This window comes from Patiria miniata, unplaced genomic scaffold (genome assembly GCF_015706575.1).
Source record: "Patiria miniata isolate m_02_andy unplaced genomic scaffold, ASM1570657v1 HiC_scaffold_7, whole genome shotgun sequence".
Lineage (NCBI taxonomy): Eukaryota > Metazoa > Echinodermata > Asteroidea > Valvatida > Asterinidae > Patiria > Patiria miniata.
Window position 1 is genome coordinate 22,829,214 of NW_024037074.1, and position 20,739 is coordinate 22,849,952.

The window sequence follows — 20,739 nt, forward strand, 5'->3', positions numbered from 1 at the left end:
TATATCTTTCTCGCATAATTTTAGTGAAGGACATGCAGACTTTGCTAAGCACGGTTGAGCTCAGGATTTTCGGCTAACTTTGACAGAATTTTTGTTAAAAAGAAAACAAGTTTGACAGAAAATTTGACAGAATGGATTTTTTTGGCAGATTTCTGGCAGAATTCTAGCTGCAAAAATGGTTATTTTACAGAAAAACAGCAAATTTGAACAAAAATAGTGTACATTTGTTTAAAAAAAGCTTCAATCCTTTCAAACAAACCTTTGCACAATGGGACAAGTTGGCTGGTGAGGTTCACTGGGAAACGGATTTCGAACGTGGCCAAATCCACGTTTTGCCCGAAATTTACCAATAAATTCACAACATCTTTATGTGACTAGATTGTTTATTATGTAATCTGAATCTTAATTAAGGCAATACTACCAATCTGCATGTGATTTTAAGTGTTTATAGTGTATTTTGAGTAGTTCTGGGGAATTTGGCAGCAGAGGCGTAGCCAGGAATTTTTCAGTGGGGGGGGTGGCCGCTGGGGGCTGGAACATTTCATGGGGGGGGGCGTCATGTAGATCGATGATGATTTTTTTTAGAAACTCAAAATCTCAGTGGGGGGGGGGGGGGGCGACTGGGGGGGGCGACGAGGTTTCATGGGGGGCTGTCGCCCCCCCCCCCAACGCCCCCCTTGGCTACGCCACTGTTTGGCAGATTTTTGATAAATCTGACTGATTTTTTTTTATGTGCATTTAGCAGAATTTGGCTCTAACCGTACGGTCACCCTGGTTGAGTTACCGTCATAATTCAACTTCGCTAGCCCTCGGCCCCCACACATATTGAGTCAAATTGTGGGCATACTCCTTCCTGAAATTTCGAGCCACATGATATCACATCATCAGAAAAGAGGATTTTGGTTAAGACAAAGGGTTTCGCTCACAAGTCCGACACCTCATAAGTCCTATGAGGACCTATGAGGGGTCGGATTTATGATACGACCGCAAGACAAAATCAAATCATCATCGGTTGCTATTTAAAAGATCAGACAGCTCTCACGGCCTAAACGAGTTTGTCATTAAGCGATGATAGCAGAAACTCTTTAAACAAAACCAAGCTTCCTTGCTTTGTTTTACACAGGAACTTCAGATTTGACTTCTGATATGTTAGGCCCTATTTCTTGAGGTAGCAAGTAAATAATTGCAGATGCTATAGGCCTCAAGTGCAGATCAAATTAAACAAAATTGCTCTTTTCCTAGCATCGAACTGAACTTTTAGATTTTGAATATTTTGAAGTCCGCTATCAAAATAAATACAAAAGACTAGACTCATCATGCATGTTCATGTCGACCCCTTCCTTTACTGAGTTACAGTTCTCTGAAGTCGCATATACATAGTACCCCTATTTAGCCATGTCATGGAGGAATATCGCTTCCTGGCTACTTTTCCGGTTTTGAGACACATCATTCGTTTCATGGGTGGTCTTCTTTGGGTGAGAAAAGTCAATGGTCAACCCACCGAAAATTGAAAAAAGGAAGATGTCATGTTGGAAGATGTCATGGAAAAATGGAAGATGTCATGTTGATTATCATTTTCTGTGCAGCCTGAACACCTGTGAGAGTTTGAGTATTTTTGAAAAGATTTTTGACATATGGGGATTTATCACTGGTGTCTATGGAATTTTTTTTAATCTGGTTGCACCCTTAGGAAATTTGTTTACCCGGAGACCTGGGGTCAAACTATTGAGCAGCTCTCATAGGACGAATGTATGCACTTCCGTACCGTGTGCGCATGACATGTGCGACCGAACCTTTGCGATTCTGCTTTTCTTTGACGGGATTTTGTGAAAGGGGTATAGATGAATTTCAATTAGCATTAAAACCGAAGGCTCCCCGTGCTAAGCCACTGTATGACTGGAGGACCTTTTTTAATCCTCTTCTCAAAAGACAGCACTAAGGCTCTCAGTTGCATCATAGAGCAAGGACTTTGTTCATCCAGAGCCTCTGGAAAGAGGCAGTGAAGACCAGCGAATGATGCAGCTATACAGTCCGGCGCATCCCAATGTTTAAACAAATCTATCTGAAAAGGAATGGACTGTAGCCGGGTGTGCACAGAATTGGCAGGGATATTATGTGACTGAAGAAATGGGCATTTGGTCAAGATCGATCCTCCGAGTGTAGTGGTAGTGTAGAGCAAACCTGCTCTGAAAGGGACGGTGGACCTAGCAGTGTTGAAGTCGAGTACCTTTTTTTCCGAGTACTGCCGAGTACTTATAGTAACCGAGTACTAATTCAGGTCTCCGAGTTCGAATACTTGTACTTCCGAGTAAGAGTACAAGTACTTCTATTTCCGAATACGGCTATACGGCAAAATGGTGCACAGAGAAAAATCAGGAAACTTTGATTTCTCTGCAAACCAATCAACCATTTCCAACTTAACGTATCGATAATAAAATAAGGCAGTGGTGAGTCAAGCTATACCATTTTTTTTCGAGTAGGCCTACTGCTTTTCGAGTACGAGTACTTTGACGATCGAGTACAACTTCGACATGTCGAGTACGAGTACTTTGCTGCCCGAGTACGAGTACCATCCATACGAGTACGAGTACTTTGACATTCGAGTTCGAGTATGAGTACTCTAAAAAAATTAATTAATTAATAAAACGACTCGAGTAGCTCTCAAGTACGAGTACCGAGTGTAAGTACAACAACACGGGAACCTACCCGGATAAAAATGAGGTAAGCTGTGAAAGTGAGTCACCAAGAAACCCACAGGGGAAAGGGAAGGGAGCATGATCAGAACACATGAGGCAAAGAAGGGCACACTTAAGGGCTGAGCAGTAAAAGGATAGGACGCGAAGTTCCTTACCTATGCATCACACAGGAGTCCGTGTTCTGGATGCCACAGGGAACATTGTAGGGCTCTTGTCTGACGGCTTTCACCTGTCTGTTCACGGTCACTATAATTCTGAAATGAAAAGATACAATATGGGCTAGATCCTGACACACAATACCTTCGACAAAAAGTGCGGTATAAGCCATGCCATCTGGCAGACTTGAATTCGAGTCCTTTAAACCTCGAGTCCGGGTCGCGAGTAATTGGATCCGAGTCCCAGTCTGAGTCACGAGTCACAAATCACGAGTCACGAATGTCGAGGCCGAGTCCGAATCAGGAGCCACTTAAAAGGGGGGGGTGGGGAGAACAAATCATTGAAACATTTTGTTCAATGTAATTACATCTTTTCAAAAAAATCCATCTTATGAATAGATTGGTTGCAAAACCCGCTGCTAAATCAGATTCTAACCGAATAGCAAATTGTCTTTTCCCAAACTACACCATTATACAGGTTGTTGAGCGCCCTTTAAGATACTGTCTTGATACGTACGCAGGTATGTATATTTTTTCCAGGATTTTTTGAGCTGTGTGAAAGCTCAGTTGGTATAGGGGCGTGATTTTGTTTTCCTCGCGGTTTGGGTTCGAGTCACCTCTTTGTACCCAAATTTTCTTTTCTAATCTGAGGCTTTGGAATATTTTTTTTTAAAGAGAAATAAAGTCCGAATTCATTACGTTGGAATTCATTTCTTTCTTTTTTCTAATTTTGTATTTTCTTTTAATGTTTTAGAGAAGTACGTCCAAACGCCATAGCGTTACACCCAATGCGGATGTCGTTTTTTTTTTGGGGGGGGGGGGGAATTCGCGACCCGGCAAGGTCGGTAGTTGAAAGACGTCAACACTAGTATAAAGCAGGTGGTCCTGAACTCTAGTCTAATTACAACTGTTAGGGTCAAAACTGAGTATACAATATTAATAAAAACACGTTGGTAATGGGCAAAATCCAGTACTGCATTTTCATCAGTAAACTGGAAAAATATAGGAATCCATGTTTTTAATGCACTTATAGATAGACGCAACCACGGAAGAAGCCGCGCGGTACAAACTAGTACATGTATTGTTTCAACGATTATTTTGCTACTAGAAAATCTTCAATTTTCAATTTTAAAATAGCCATTTTGTCATTTTGTCCGAGTCCAAAGTCCGTGATATCGTTATTATTGACTAAACGCCAAGCCTGGAATCAAGTCAGAGTTCGAGTCACTCGTGACATATGCCTGCCTTCTGGAGAAAAAAAACACCAACGTTTTCGGCCTAAAACTTTTATTATGTCTTTACCATGAGAGCACTGTTTTGCTTTTATCTAAGACTTGTTTTCTAATTGAACACGAAATTGAAGAATTGATGTTGTAGTCCATATCAGGCCTACCACCTTTCCCTTCATGGATTCGTGTAATATATGCTTGTCTATCCAATTTGTCCTTGCAGAGAGACCGAATGTTTACTCCATTTCAAGAGGTTTAAAAGAGTCAGGTATGAACACGGTTTCTAAATTACAGTTAGAACATTAAATTTCGTTTGTTTTTTTCCGGAAAAAACAAACCTGTGGTTATTTCTTGTTTGTGTGTGTGTGCAAGAAAATCCTGGCTTACGAAATTAATTGCGCAACTTATACGTAGTTTGATGTCTGCTATAAACAAAGATTCCCTGAAATATTTGAACTTTCGCTGAAGTCAGCCTGGTGAAAAAAATAAACATTGCCAACTCTTTTGGCGAATTTTTAATGAACATTCTGTCTAATTCAATGAACACAATGCGACATTTTTCGGGAAAAAAAACAATGACGTCAAAAGAGGCTCCCGCTTTTCGAATTGCAACGGAAAATCGACCGATGGGTGCGCTTATAAAATGTATTTTTTGCCGTGAATATAAAGGTTTGAAGGTTTGAATTGAACCGGTGAAGAAACAAGCATGTGGGTTCATTGATGAATTGATTGGTATCATTATTCATCCATCTCTTGAAATCTACAATAAGTTTGAAAAATTCAACAGATTTACGCACAGATTAAAAGCACAGATTTACGCCACTGGCCGTCATCGCACTCGCGTGGTCACGGTTCTAATCATGCCAACGGCTGCCGTTGATGTGACATTGTATTATAATGGCATCATTCCCTAGACTTAGCGTAAGTACAAGAAAAGACGATTTTTCCCAAGCTATATAGCTAAGGGAGCTGAATTAGAATCAGACAAACAAAATTTCCACGTACAAATTTGTAAACGGGTCTGTAGTTTGATATAAATATAATGAGGTAGGGGAAACCTGCTAGAAATTCTCTCAATCATAGCGACATGTCCGTGCCGGCCGAAAGACACGCGACGCGAAACAGTAATTGATGAGACAGAATAAGGACGAGCTTGGTAAGGTTAATTGCTCGTAGTGACTCTGATTAGTCAACTGCTCAGTACATAAGAATTATAGTAGAAAAGAGTTACGTAACAGCATTCATGTGTATAGCACGATGCTGATGCATCTTTCGTGCAGCTATGAAACACAAAGTAACTCTCCCACTGCGGAAATAAGGATTATGTTTTAAACGCAAAGAGAAAAGCACATACTGAAACAGCCTAGTTGTTAAGCTGTCTGACAGCGGACCCAGGGTTAGGGGTTCGAACCCGCTTGGTAACATTTTTTGGTTTTCGATGTCCGCGGTTGTGTCATTTAAGAGTATTAATTTCCCGTCGTTATTCACCAACAGCAGTTAGCTCGGTCGGTCGGTAAGCTGACTCACAAGTTGGGACTGTCTGCGAAGTCCAGGTTGGCATCTGCGTATAGGTACGGGGTTCTTTTGCTGACTCGGCAGCAAGGCTTAGGGTGCCACCTCGTTTCCTCCCTTTATGGTGCCTGGCTTTCGAGTTACATGGATGGACAGGGAAGGAGGTGTGGTGTACCGAGTCCCGGAAGAGTTCTATATGGAAGTCGGTAAGGGGCTCATTGAGTTAGGGTCATAAGTCCGACTCCTGAAGACTTGGCCATCGCCACATAACTTTTTGTTTTATTTTCTTCTTTTTTCTATCGGAGGGCAATTGCAAGAATGATAATTTTTTTTATATTGAGAGCTTTTAGGCCCAAAAAAGTCGCCGGTTTCTGGTATGGAGCTTGCCCAAAAAGTGGTGCGGCGACGCGGCTTTTTTTTTTTACCTGTCTTTTTTGTTTCAAATGTCGGCCGATGACTGCAAATGGTGCCCGACTAAACTTAGTGCAAATATATGGGAGTCCGGAGAGGCCACATAAAGCTTATTCTCGATCATAACCCCATCTAAAAACACGTGAAAATTGTGCAGCAGCAGGATTCCAGTCAAACCAGTGAGTTGGCGGTTTTGAGACATCATATTTTATTGAAAAAAAACCTTTTTCATTTTGCCGACGCGCATGGCTACGGCGACGCGCGCGCATACCAGAAACCGGAGACTTTTTTGGGGGCCTTACTGTAATCGTTCGAAATTATTTTTAAAATTGCTCGAAAATTCGAAATTCAATCCAGCTGTAATTGTTTATTCCATTGGCGCAAACTGCATGTACATGATCAGTACCTTTGCGCATACCTTGTTCAGACCTGTTTCCTGATCCCAGACTGCAGGGGGGGGGGGGTCTTTACATTTTATAGTGGATTTTTTTTTATGTTTTTATATTTTGTATATGCACAGCTGTAGCTGTCAACCCCGTATATGAAGCGACTTCGCGCGGCAATTTGTGCCGACATGACAGAATGTACAATCTTTTGCCATGGGTTTCAGATCCTGATTTTAGCTTCGCGGAGTTTTGAGCAGCGGTGTTTATTATTTAAATTCTCCACTTTGTTCTTATTCGCTCTTTCTTTCCCCTTCCTTCTCCATTCTTCGGAACACTGGTGCCTAGGGCCTACGAAACACTTAATCCGGGCCTGGTTGGGGGGGGGGGGGGTCTGACTCTAGAAGGTGTTATTCAAACAGGTCTAGGCCTAAGTGTCGATACTTACGGTTTCTCATATTCACAAACGCCAACAGTTTGTCGCGGCGGGAGAGCTTTTTCATCCACGTCTGGGCAATCCTGAGCCTGACAGAGGCCACAGACAGCCAGTGTGACAAGCAACCAACAAAGGTCCATCTTCTCTCCACCAAAGACTCCACAGTCTCTGGCCCAACTTTCCACCCTACTACGAGTTTTGTTGTTTATGCCGGTGCGTTTACATGTTTTGTTTTGCATTTTTTTACTGCAAAAGCATTTCAAGAAATTCCAATCGAATTCCAAAACAAAGACAACTGTTTTCCCTTGCTTGTCGCTATCGCTCCTTTTGTTCTCGATATTGTGTTTAATCAAACAATGGTTTCGGTCTATGAGAAACGTTTGTGGTCATTGATTGTTTTGCTGCTGAAAGAGGTATTTTGTAACAAAATGAAAGTGATGCGATGATCATACATTTCGGAATGTCACCACGAAAGTCATCGGCGGCCGGGGTGGGGTGGGTTACCGCAAGGAGATTCCACCCCTTCCCTCTTGAATACTTTTTTTTTATTCGCTCAATTTTTGATACATGGCATTTGGGGTCCACGTTTTTTCCCCTTTTTCCCTGTTACATCTGACATCTTAATTCTGATGCGCTCCTTAATGCAGTCATTTTCCAAAAGTGATGATGAAGAGGAAACTACCTACCCCAACAATGAGAAATCGTTTTTTGAGGAAGTATTTTTTTAATGATTGGCATACTTCACTGCCAAATTACAAAGGTAACAGGGACAGATTAATGTTACACTTTAGACACTTTCAAAAACATTCCATCGTTTTTTTACGCAAGCTGATATAAATAGAGGTTTTAGAGTCTGGTATTAATAATTTACTATTTTCAGCTCGATATAAATTCTGTGAACTGTTTCGGTTATTCTTTAGAATTCTTTGTTTGCTTTGGTTGAACGGAAGTTATGCAAAACATTGCATAATTTGTCCACATGACAGTGCTTAACAGGTGTTTACAAAACCTTTTCTCAGAGACACTAAGCTGTCATGCTCAAATATTCATCACTTCTCATCCCCTGGCGAACCCCAACACATTTTTATTTTCGAAATCAAAATTTCTCAAAAACGTCAAAACTAAGCTTCGTATTACGGCAATGATCTGTTGACAAATTTCATTTAATGATTTCCGCATGCAAGGGAAACATGCCTTTTTAAAGGGAAAAAACTACCACACTCCGCATTTATCAAAATTCAAGATTTCAGGAATTAATATGAAGTGAGACTGCAGAAATTAATATGAAGTGAAACAGATTAAAAAAAAATCTTATAACTATCTTATCCGCCAATCATCGTGCAATTTGTAATTGTGCCTAAAAAGTAGCTTTTTCTGTTTGGAAATATATTTCCCCAGGGAGCTACGATCTAATCGCAAGGACAAATTTCAGCTTCATTTCGACTGTGTCAAATATTTCCTTCTAAATGCCCCATATTATTTCTTCGCAGAAACTGCGCATGCTTCACAAACCCACCGCTTAAAAATACACTGGAATCGATATGATTGACAGGAAAAATAGATACTAAAACTGCTAAAACATTACAGAGACCTTATAATCACCACCACCCCCCCCCCCAAAAAAAAAAAAATTGGGGGATAACAAAACATTTTTTTGTCGATACCGTAAGTGTTGATAACAAGGCATTCCATCAGCAGATTGTACACAACATACCCAGCTCTAATCAGACACTAACCCCTGCTTGAACCCAACCCATGAAAGCTGAGGAAATTCTTTACACCACAACGAATCATGTTTGCAAAGTCAACTTTTTTTCCCCAAATCACTTGCCACGCCCGTACCAATCAAGGGTGGGGGTGTGCCGACAGACAATTGCGTGTACAGCTCCAATTAGATACCGATCGTCCACCACGTCCGTACTTTCGAAATTGCATGATGCAGGGGATAATGGCCGGGCGTTAAATGCGGCTAAAACAATTCGTGCTCATGCAAATATTTATACAGCGCCCCTGGAGACATGGCATCCAGTTCTCCCCTCTTCTCCCTCCCTACTCCCGATTTACCACCGGCCGTACGGACAGAGTTTGAGAAGGACATCATATCACACCCACGAGAAGGACGTTTCTGAAAACCAAAGTACAAAGTTTATAATCCAACTAATATTAAACGCCACGGGACTATAGTTTAGGCACTAGTTGACAGTTGTTAAAGTCATCAGTGGCTGTCACGACCGCGCCTGTGTCAATGTTGCGATTGCAACATAGGCCTAGTCATAATGAGGAAGGAATTCTTGCTATTGCAGTACAGCCCTACATACTGTATCGATATAGTCTAGATAGCCATCTACGGTCTTGCAATCCTTGCAGCAATAATTCTAGATGCAATGTTACTGTCGGACCCCATTCCAAAGCAACCATACCGCCGCGGCGTCAAGTAGGATGACAAGAACATTGGTTATTTAGCGCAATCTACAGAGAGCGCAGCTTATTTTGAGGATTTTAACACTTTTTTCCGTCAACATATCGCCCCCTTGAGCAGCACCGATATCATTGTGATAAATCTTGACATCACGCACGGACGTAGGCCTAGCTCACTCATCAGCATACTGATGACATTGACAACCAGTGCCTAAACTTTACAAATTCCCGCGGCGGCAAGGGGCGGCCGCGCGATACGCCCTCATCGTTCAGTATTAGTTAGAATATAAAGTTTGTCCTTTGGTTTTCAGAGACGTCCTTCTCGTGTGTGTGATGATGTGCTTTTCAAACTTTGTCCGTACGGCCGATGGGAAATCGACTGTAATTAGACTAGCGTCTAATTCCGTGCAGGTGAGACGTTCGTTTTTATCAAGTTGAATGATGTAGTGATCATTGTTTTGTTCTTTGTTTGATTTTGACTTTTATTTCTGTTTTAATAAATACTTTGCTTGTTGTTTTTGTCCTTTGTTCGAGTTTGTCTCTTCTTTGGTAAACTGTTTTATTGATTATTATTTTGTCTTTTTTTTTGTATATATGTTGTTCTTTTCTTAAACGTGTTCTTTGATTTCAAATTTTGTCCTGTATGCCTCTTAATGCGTCTGTTTTACATCTTATTAATTTTGGCCTTTTTGGCCGGCCATACGGCTTGAGTGCCAATAGCTCATATAATAAGTTATAACCTGAGTCGAGAAGATGCCATTTATAAACCTTTATTTGCACTACCAGCAATATGGGCCTACATACACCAATTGTAACAAAGTAACACAACACACCAATTGTAACTAAGTAACACAACATTAAACATTAACACACCTTTGCCATTGTAAACTAGAAAGCACTCACAGAGCGCAAACCTCCGCCAAGGCTAAACAATTCCCCGCCATATTGTCAGTACATGTATACCCAAAAGAAATACTCGTATAAATGGTGAAGAATCCTTTAAAAAATCCTGGATCCAGACCCAGATCGGCATCACTTCCAAAATGTAATGGATTTTTGTACTTGTACCAAGGACCACCCCTAAAAATAGTTTAATGCAAATCCGTCCATAACTTTCTGAGTTATCTTATTAACCGACAAACCAACCAACCAACCAACCAACAAACAAGCAAACTAACCAACGCCAATGAAAACATAACCTCCTTGGCGGAGGTAATAAAGTAGCATGATTACGACCTAGTTTAAGATACACAATAAAAAAAAAACAATCCACAGATTACATTATGTTTAAAAGCTTAATAGTTTTTCGGCCATTTTGACGAAATACAGCTAACAAGCTAAGAAGTTCCCCTCTCAAAATTGTGCCCCTCTCAAAATGGAAAACTGGCCGGTAAAGAAATAATAGTGCTCCTTACGCTTTTCAAATGTAATGCAAACATTTTTAAAAGTGTATATCAATGTTGGCAGTAAATTTTGCTCTGGGTAACATGTATTCCTTGCAATGTGAACGAAAATCGTTTCACAATTTTCACACCGACGGAAGGTGCCTTTTTTCTGAGCAAATGCTCCTTTTTGGTGATGCCCCCAGTTTTAAAAACGTTCCGCCGCCGCCGATTGGCGTATTACATGTGCAGGTAAAATTATACTCGCTTGTTAAGTACACAATACGACCCCAATTTAGATCGTTCAGTCGCCAAAGGTTCATGGATTTGCTTTATTTCATCTCAAGGCCTTTTTTATGACCGTAGACTTGAGTCAAGACGTATGGCAACCCGGACACACAAAAAAGACCATGCGAGTGGCAGGCTTGTTGGCTCCGTGCGCCGTCATCAGGGGCGTAATTCCCGGGGTGATGGTGGGGTGGGGGTATATACCCCCACACTTTTTGAGCGCGGGGATGGGCTATTGAATAATTCCCCACTTTTTTGTGATGAGAAAAAAATGAGGATTTCGAGGTATTTTCCGAACGTCCCAGCAACTAAAATGTATTCAATAGCACTGGAAAGTGGAGAAACACAGTGCTAAAGCTTTTAAAAATGTAAGCGTGAGTATACATAATTGATAAATTTGCCTTTTTCTTTTCTTTGTATCAATATGGTGTTTTAAATAAGGCGGCAGAATGCCATACCCGAATTTATAACCACTTAGCTAAAGTTGTTTAAAGACACTCATTCAAATGGGCCTTGTTTTGTAGACCGTAATTTGAAAAAAACTGACTCGCCATGGCAAACACTTGGTGGCGCACTGCATTGTGAATCGCCCGAATTTTATGATTTTGGTCACCCCCATCCCCCCCCCACTCGCCAGCACAGATTTACGCCATTGGCCGTCATCGCACTCGCGTGGTCACGATTCTAATCATGCTACCGGCTGACATTAATGTGACATTGTATTATAATGGCATCATTCCCTAGACTTAGCGTAAGTACAAGAAAAGACGATTTTTCCCAAGCTATATAGCTAAGGGAGCTGAATTAGAATCAGACAAACACAATTTCCACGTACAAATTTGTAAACGGGTCTGTAGTTTGATATAAATATAATGAGGTAGGGGAAACTTGCTAGAAATTCTCTCAATCATAGCAACATGTCCGTGCCGGCCGAAAGACGCGCGACGCGGAACAATAATTGATGAGACAGAATAAGGACGAGCTTGGTAAGGTTAATTGCTCGTAGTTACTCTGAATAGTCAACTGCTCAGTACATAAGAATTATTGTAGAAAAGAGTTACGTAACAGCATTCATGTGTATAGCACGATGCTGATGCATCTTTCGTGCAGCTATGAAACACAAAGTAACTCTCCCACTGCGGAAATAAGGATTATGTTTTAAACGCAAAGAGAAAAGCACATACTGAAACAGCCTAGTTGTTAAGCTGTCTGACAGCGGACCCAGGGTTAGGGGTTCGAACCCGCTTGGTAACATTTTTTGGTTTTCGATGCCCGCGGTTGTGTCATTTAAGAGTATTAATTTCCCGTTGTCATTTACCAACAGCAGTTAGCTCGGTCGGTCGGTAAGCTGACTCACAAGTTGGGACTGTCTGCGAAGTCCAGGTTGGCATCTGCGTATAGGTACGGGGTTCTTTTGCTGACTCGGCAGCAAGGCTTAGGGTGCCACCTCGTTTCCTCCCTTTATGGTGCCTGGCTTTCGAGTTACATGGATGGACAGGGAAGGAGGTGTGGTGGGCCGGGTACCGAGTCCCAGAAGAGTTCTATATGGAAGTCGGTAAGGGGCTCATTGAGTTAGGGTCATAAGTCCGACCCTGAAGACTTGGCCATCGCCACATAACTTTTTGTTTTATTTTCTTCTTTTTTCTATCGGAGGGCAATTGCAAGAATGAATTTTTTTTTTATATTGAGAGCTTTTAGGCCAAAAAAAAGTCGCCGGTTTCTGGTATGGAGCTTGCCCAAAAAGTGGTGCGGCAACGCGGCTTTTTTTTTTTTACCTGTCTTTTTTTGGTTCAAATGTCGGCCGATGACTGCAAATGGTGCCCGACTAAACTTAGTGCAAATATATGGGAGTCCGGAGAGGCCACATAAAACTTATTCTCGATCATAACCCCATCTAAAAAAACACGTTTAAATTGTGCAGCAGCAGGATTCCAGTCAAACCAGTGAGTTGGCGGTTTTAAGACATCATCTTTTATTGAAAAAAAAACTTTTCATTTTGCCGACGCGCATGGCTACGGCGACGCGCGCGCATACCGGAAACCGGAGACTTTCTTTTGGCCTTACTGTAATCGTTCGAAATTAATTTTAAAATTGCTCGAAAATTCGAAATTCAATCCAGCTGTAATTTTTTATTCCATTGGCGCAAACTGCATGTACATGATCAGTACCTTTGGGCATACCTTGTTCAGACCTGTTCCCTGATCCCAGACTGCACTGGGGGGGGGGGGGGGTCTTTAAATCCTATAGTGGATTTTTTTTATGTTTTTATATTTTTTATATGCACAGCTGTAGCTGTCAACCCCGTATATGAAGCGACTTCGCGCGGCAGCTTGTGCCGACATGACAGAATGTACAATATTTTGCCATGGGTTTCAGATCCGGATTTTAGCTTCGCGGAGTTTTGAGCAGCGGTGTTTATTATTTAAATTCTCCACTTTGTTCTTATTCCCTCTTTCTTTCCCCTTCCTTCTCCATTCTTCGGAACACTGGTGCCTAGGGCCTACGAAACACTTAATCCGGGCCTGGTTGGGGGGGGGGGGGTCTGACTCTAGAAGGTGTTATTCAAACAGGTCTAGGCCTAAGTGTCGATACTTACGGTTTCTCATATTCACAAACGCCAACAGTCTGTCGCGGCGGGAGAGCTTTTTCATCCATGTCTGGGCAATCCTGAGCCTGACAGAGGCCACAGACAGCCAGTGTGACAAGCAACCAACAAAGATCCATCTTCTCTCCACCAAAGACTCCACAGTCTCTGGCCCAACTTTCCACCCTACTACGAGTTTTGTTGTTTATGCCAGTGCGTTTACATGTTTTGTTTTGCATTTTTTGACTTCTAAAGCATTTCAAGAAATTCCATTCGAATTCCAAAACAAAGACAACTGTTTTCCCTTGCTTGTCGCTATCGCTCCTTTTGTTCTCGATATTGTGTTTAATCAAACAATGGTTTCGGTCTATGAGAAACGTTTGTGGTCATTGATTGTTTTGCTGCTGAAATAGGTATTTTGTAACAAAATGAAAGTGATGCGATGATCATACATTTCGGAATGTCACCACGAAAGTCATCGGCGGCCGGGGTGGGGTGGGTTACCGCAAGGAGATTCCACCCCTTCCCTCTTGAATACTTTTTTTTTATTCGCTCAATTTTTGATACATGGCATTTGGGGTCCACGTTTTTCCCCCTTTTTCCCTGTTACATCTGACATCTTAATTCTGATGCGCTCCTTAATGAAGTCATTTTCCAAAAGTGATGATGAAGAGGAAACTACCTACCCCAACAATGAGAAATCGTTTTTTGAGGAAGTATTTTTCAATGATTGGCATACTTCGCTGCCAAATTACAAAGGTATAACAGGGACAGATTAATGTTATACTTTAGACACTTTCAAAAACATTCCTTCGTTTTTTTTACGCAAGCTGATATAAACAGAGGTTTTAGAGTCTGGTATTAATAATTTACTATTTTCAGCTTGATATAAATTGTGTGAACTGTTTCGGTTATTCTTTAGAATTCTTTGTTTGCTTTGATTGAACGGAAGTTATGCAAAACATTGCATAATTTGTCCAAATGACATTGCTTTACAGATGTCTACAAAACCTTTTCTCAGAGACACTAAGCTGTCATGCTCAAATATTCATCACTTCTCATCCCCTGGCGAACCCCAACACATTTTTATTTTCGAAATCAAAATTTCTCAAAAACGTCAAAACTAAGCTTCGTATTACGTCAATGATCTGTTGACAAATTTCATTTAATGATTTCCGCATGCAAGGGAAACATGCCTTTTTAAAGGGAAAAAACTACTACACTCCGCATCTATCAAAATTCAAGATTTCAGGAATTAATATGAAGTGAGACTGCGGGAATTAATATGAAGTGAGACAGATTTTAAAAAAATCTTATATCTATCTTATCTGCCAATCATCGTGCAATTTGTAATTGTGCCTAAAAGTAGCGTTTTGTGTTCGGAAATATATTTTTACCCAGGGAGCTACGATCTAACCGCAAGGACAAATTTCAGCTTCATTTTGACTGTGTCAAATATTTCCTTCTAAAGGCCCCATATTATTTCTTCGCAGAAACTGCGCATGCTTCACAAACCCACCGCTTAAAAAAACACTGGAATCGATATGATTGACAGGAAAAATAGATACTAAAACTGCTAAAACATTACAAAGACCTTATAATCACCACCACCCCCCCCCCCCAAAAAAAAAATTGGGGGATAACAAAACATTTTTTTGTCGATACCGTAAGTGTTGATAACAAGGCATTCCATCAGCAGATTGTACACAACATACCCAGCTCTAATCAGACACTAACCCCTGCTTGAACCCAACCCATGAAAGCTGAGGATATTCTTTACACCACAACGAATCATGTTTGCAAAGTCAACTTTTTTCCCCAAATCACTTGCCACGCCCGTACCAATCAAGGGTGGGGGTGTGCCGACAGACAATTGCGTGTACAGCTCCAATTAGATACCGATCGTCCACCACGTCCGTACTTTCGAAATTGCATGATGCAGGAGATAATGGCCGGGCGTTAAATGCGGCTAAAACAATTCGTGCTCATGCAGATATTTATACAGCGCCCCTGGAGACATGGCATCCAGTTCTCCCCTCTTCTCCCTCCCTACTCCCGATTTACCACCGGCCGTACGGACAGAGTTTGAGAAGGACATCATATCACACCCACGAGAAGGACGTTTCTGAAAACCAAAGTACAAAGTTTATAATCCAACTAATATTAAACGCCACGGGACTATAGTTTAGGCACTAGTTGACAGTTGTTAAAGTCATCAGTGGCTGTCACGACCGCGCCTGTGTCAATGTTGCGATTGCAACATAGGCCTAGTCATAATGAGGAAGGAATTCTTGCTATTGCACTACAGCCCTACATACTGTATCGCTATAGTCTAGATAGCCATCTACGGTCTTGCAATCCTTGCAGCAATAATTCTAGATGCAATGTTATTGTCGGACCCCATTCCAATGCAACCATACCGCCGCGGCGTAGGATGACAAGTACATTGGTTATTCAGCGCAATCAACAGAGAGCGCAGCTTATTTTGAGAATTTTAACACTTTTTTCCGTCAACATATCACTCCCTTGAGCAGCACCGATATCATTGTGATAAATCTTGACATCACGCACAGACGTAGTCCTAACTCACTCATCAGCATACTGATGACATTGACAACCAGTGCCTAAACTTTTCAAATTCCCGCGGCGGCAAGGGGCGGCCGCGCGATACGCCCTCATCGTTCAGTATTAGTTAGAATATAAAGTTTGTCCTTTGGTTTTCAGAGACGTCCTTCTCGTGTGTGTGATGATGTGCTTTTCAAACTTTGTCCGTACGGCCGATGGGAAATCGACTGTAATTAGACTAGCGTCTAATTCCGTTTTGCAGGTGAGACGTTCGTTTTTATCAAGTTGAATGATGTAGTGATCATTGTTTTGTTCTTTGTTTGATTTTGACTTTTATTTCTGTTTTAATAAATACTTTGCTTGTTGTTTTTGTCCTTTGTTCGAGTTTGTCTCTTCTTTGGTAAACTGTTTTATTGATTATTATTTTGTCTTTTTTTTTGTATATATGTTGTTCTTTTCTTAAACGTGTTCTTTGATTTCAAATTTTGTCCTGTATGCCTCTTAATGCGTCTGTTTTACATCTTATTAATTTTGGCCTTTTTGGCCGGCCATACGGCTTGAGTGCCAATAGCTCATATAATAAGTTATAACCTGAGTCGAGAAGATGCCATTTATAAACCTTTATTTGCACTACCAGCAATATGGGCCTACATACACCAATTGTAACAAAGTAACACAACACACCAATTGTAACTAAGTAACACAACATTAAACATTAACACACCTTTGCCATTGTAAACTAGAAAGCACTCACAGAGCGCAAACCTCCGCCAAGGCTAAACAATTCCCCGCCATATTGTCAGTACACCCAAAAGAAATAATCGCATAAATGGTGAAGAATCCTTTAAAAAGTGCCTGGATCCAGACCCAGATTGGGATCACTTCCAAAATGTAATGGATTTGTACTTGTACCTGAGTTATCTTATTAACAGAAAAACCAACCAACAAACAAACAAGCAAACTAACCAACGCCAATGAAAACATAACCTCCTTGGCGGAGGTAATAAAGTAGCATGATTACGACCTAGTTTAAGATACACAATAAAAAAAAACAATCCACAGATTACATTATGTTTAAAAGCTTAATAGTTTTTCGGCCATTTTGACGAAATACAGCTAACAAGCTAAGAAGTTAAGTCACATTCAAGACGGTTCCGAGGACACGCTGTACGCTCGTGGAAGACCCCTTCAATTGCGAAAGCATTGTGCCAGCATGACGACTTACCTAAATAATATCTAGCACTTCCATTGAAGGGGTCTTCGTACCGTTCTTGTTATCCATTAAAACAAATTAGTGTCCCATGGGCATATATTATCTTAAACAGTAAAACAAAACGTGTATACATAACGGTCCTTTGGGTAGTTATGACTCATCGTATGTGCTTACAATAAATTGATAAATCAAAATCCATTTATTACTTACACGGCATAAAATGTATTCCCGAACGTGTAATAAATGTACTGTGCATGATTGGCAAAAAAATGCATGGTTTATATTCATGCCAACGATGAAAGCATTAGATATATAATATCACAAAGTAATCACTACTATGCAAATCTGGTGGACAGGCAATACCGGTACCTTAAGAAAAATATGTCAATTAATATGAAAGTACGTGGGCAGTTCCTTAGAAACCAGTAGGCCCTAGGATTATTATTGGAAAACACTAAGGCCAAAAAAGAGGCTCCGGTTTCTGGCATGCGCGCGCGTCGCCGTAGCCATGCGCGTCGGCAAAATGACTTTTTTTTTCAATGAAAGATGATGTCTCAAAACCGCCAAACTCACTGGTTTGACTGGAATCCTGCTGCTGCACAATTGTAACGTGTTTTAAGATGGGGTTAGGATCGAGAATAAACTTTCTGTGGCCTCTCTGGACTCCCATATACTTGCACAAAGTTTAGTTGGGCACAATTTGCAGTCATCAGCCGACATTTGAAGGGGAAAAAACGGTCAAAAAAAGCCGTGTTGCCGCACCACTTTTTGGGCAAGCTCCATACCAGAAACCGGAGACTTTTTTTGGCCTAATAACACTTAATAACAAAATATATTAGACTAGGCAAGTCTATAGTAAAGTCGCACAGAATTTCCACTGCACGGCCTGAGTGCCAATATAGCTCATACACTAATTCCAGTTCTGAGTCGATGAGATTTTATGTACAAACCTTTCTTTGCAAACATAATGAAGGCTTACAACAATGCAAACTTAGTACTATAAAATTACAAATTAATACAACTTTGCATAGTAAATAAAGCAGTATATTGTTGTTGTCGTAGAAACATCCTAAATCTTTTTCCAAAGATAACATGTTTTTAAAAACTTATAATTTCGTCTTTCCACAATTTGCTTTTTGTTACGAGCTCACAGCTAACAAGTTACATATTATAGACCGCTCCAAGGACATCATGTACGCTCGTGGAGCCCCCTTCAATGGCAGAAGCATTGTACATGTACGGCTTATCTTAACAATGGCACAGTGCTTTTGACATTGAGGGCGCATCGGTACTTTGAGTGCTCAGCGATAGCGTGCTCGGAATGGTTTACACCAGGTGTGTTTTTTTTACAATGATACGAAAATTATTATCCACTAAAACAAAGTGACCCATAGGTATATACTATATAATATATATCATCATAATAGCTTGAGTATAACATGTTAATGTGACGTATAGGTTTTTCTAGTTACGTGCAACAGTAAAACAATACGCAGCCTATGTCTGAAATGAAAATGATAACTCAAAACCCACTTAATATTTACACGGCATGTGTATCCCCGGATGTGTATTAACAAATTGTACTGTACATGATAGTGCTAAAAAAAACTACGTGGAATATATTTATATTCTAAATTAGGCCAGCGATACGGGCATTACGTATATATCATTAAAATGAATCACTACTGTGCAAATTTGCTACACTGGAAATACTTAACAGTACTTAGAAAAAGACGTCAAGATGGATTTATGTGGGCAGCTTTCTTATAGAAAGAGTAGGCCCTAGTATGCATTGAATTACAAAATGTATGATGCCTTTCTGGAAGAAAACAAGACATGTAAGTCCATTTAATCTGGTCGTAGAGCGTACAGAATGGCTACATCCTGGAAGGTTTTTATTCCATGCATTTTGATCTGCGCAACAGGCCAGATTTAGCCCATTCATTAGCGTTACAGGGTAAGCCCAGTACGACAGCATTGCCCGGCTCACACGTACAGTCATGTGTCAGTGAGTAAAAGAAACCCTGGTTTAGATTCTAGGAGTTGCTTATTAATCAGCAAAGATTAACGAAAGCAGAATGGATTTTTAACAGCATGCTATAATCCATCATTATATATCCAATCAAATTTCCGTATTTCTACTCACAAAGTATTTTTCTTTCTTAATTATTTATTATTAAGTATATAGTATTTCAGGCAAATACAATACATACACCGATTTGGAAAAAAAAACAAGTAAACAGTGCACAGCAGGGATAAAATGATAACATATCAGTTAAAAACAAAACATCGAATGTTATAGGCCTATATGAGTTATAAGGACGAATATACAAGCAATACAAAACACACTCCTGACGGATAGCCAAAAAGCTATAGACTTTCCACAGGCTTTTCAACTGCGAAAGCAAAACAAAACAAGTGAACAAAGCAAATACGAAAGTCATTGTTTGCTATACACATGATGATCACTTATCATTACCTTCTTTTTTTGTACTTAAAACTGTTCTCAACATCTCCTATACGGTTTGTACACGAACATCTGCCCAGGACTTGGCTTGGGTCCTCGGGGTTATTTTTATCACATGAAAACCATTGTCCCAATTCCTCAGACGTAAGAGATAACAGTTCACATACAATATAACAAAACGGTGTTTAACAAAACCGAATCTAACAAAAAACAGGTGAAGCTTAGAAGAATGTCAACCTAATTTTGCCAACAAATTCCATATTATCACCCATTCGGCACCTCGAATTTGGATAACATTATGTGTCTCATTGTTTCAAGCAATGACATGGAATGACTCAGATCCATTTTACCAATGAATGTTAATGTAAAACAGCTTTCAGTTTCAAACGAAATTGAATTGGATCATTATTATTAAACGTCCTTCTTTCCAAAATTGACCAGGAAAACATCTGCTAAATATATACGTCAATGTTCATGACCCCCCAGCGCTTGCCATTTCTGCTATAAAATATGTAGCTGAAAAATGTTTGTTTCAAAAACTGTACGTATAATAGGCATAGACCACGTTGTATAGGCCTAAGATTTGATAAGAGCCAACTTAGGACGTATAGGCCAAGCTTGTGCCCTACCAGCCACTCCGTTTCTGTTATTAACTATGTACCGTTTTATTTTGGGAGCGTTCTTTTCTTCGGTGTGCTGGTAGATGATGGGTCCCTAAACTTACTTGGGCTGACCCTGGGGCTCCGGGCTTCATAAGATTCATGTCGCTCATCAGGGTATTCGAAACTCACCTGATCCTGAGATCTGCAAATATCAAACAGAAAGAAGATTCACACAGTCAACAATTAGACGTTACATCGGAGATCTGACTGAAGATTCAGGCAAGGGATTCTGCGTAAATTGGATTCGGATCTCGTTAGGGGCCATTCAAAATTGTCAGTGTGTTTAAATTTGGATTTTGTTTCCAAATTGTTTTGACCCACCCACCCACCCCTATTTT

General features: G+C 40.5%; 2 protein-coding genes across 4 annotated transcripts in view; both read right to left on the reverse strand.

Annotated features, from left to right (window-relative positions):
* LOC119744636 (multiple epidermal growth factor-like domains protein 6) overlaps window positions 1-13,673 on the reverse strand; it is a 28,396-nt gene extending 14,723 nt beyond the window's left edge. Inside the window, exons 1-2 of one of the 2 annotated variants that reach the window (XM_038220682.1) lie at window positions 13,507-13,673; window positions 2,852-2,950 (exon numbers count right to left, since the gene is read on the reverse strand). In XM_038220682.1, the coding sequence (XP_038076610.1) occupies window positions 2,852-2,950; window positions 13,507-13,634 (227 nt within the window). In that variant the 5' untranslated portion in view covers window positions 13,635-13,673. Of the gene's footprint in view, window positions 1-2,851; window positions 2,951-6,834; window positions 7,013-13,506 lie in introns of those variants that run through there. The other variant, XM_038220681.1, reaches the window with a different exon arrangement.
* A 3,762-nt stretch (window positions 13,674-17,435) lies between these two features.
* The window catches only part of LOC119744637 (transient receptor potential cation channel subfamily M member 5-like), a 38,013-nt gene continuing 34,709 nt past the window's right edge, over window positions 17,436-20,739 (reverse strand). For both annotated transcript variants that reach the window (XM_038220683.1, XM_038220685.1), the window contains one exon: window positions 17,436-20,543. In XM_038220683.1, coding sequence (XP_038076611.1) covers window positions 20,405-20,543 — 139 coding nt within the window. In that variant the 3' untranslated portion in view covers window positions 17,436-20,404. The remainder of the gene's footprint in view (window positions 20,544-20,739) is intronic.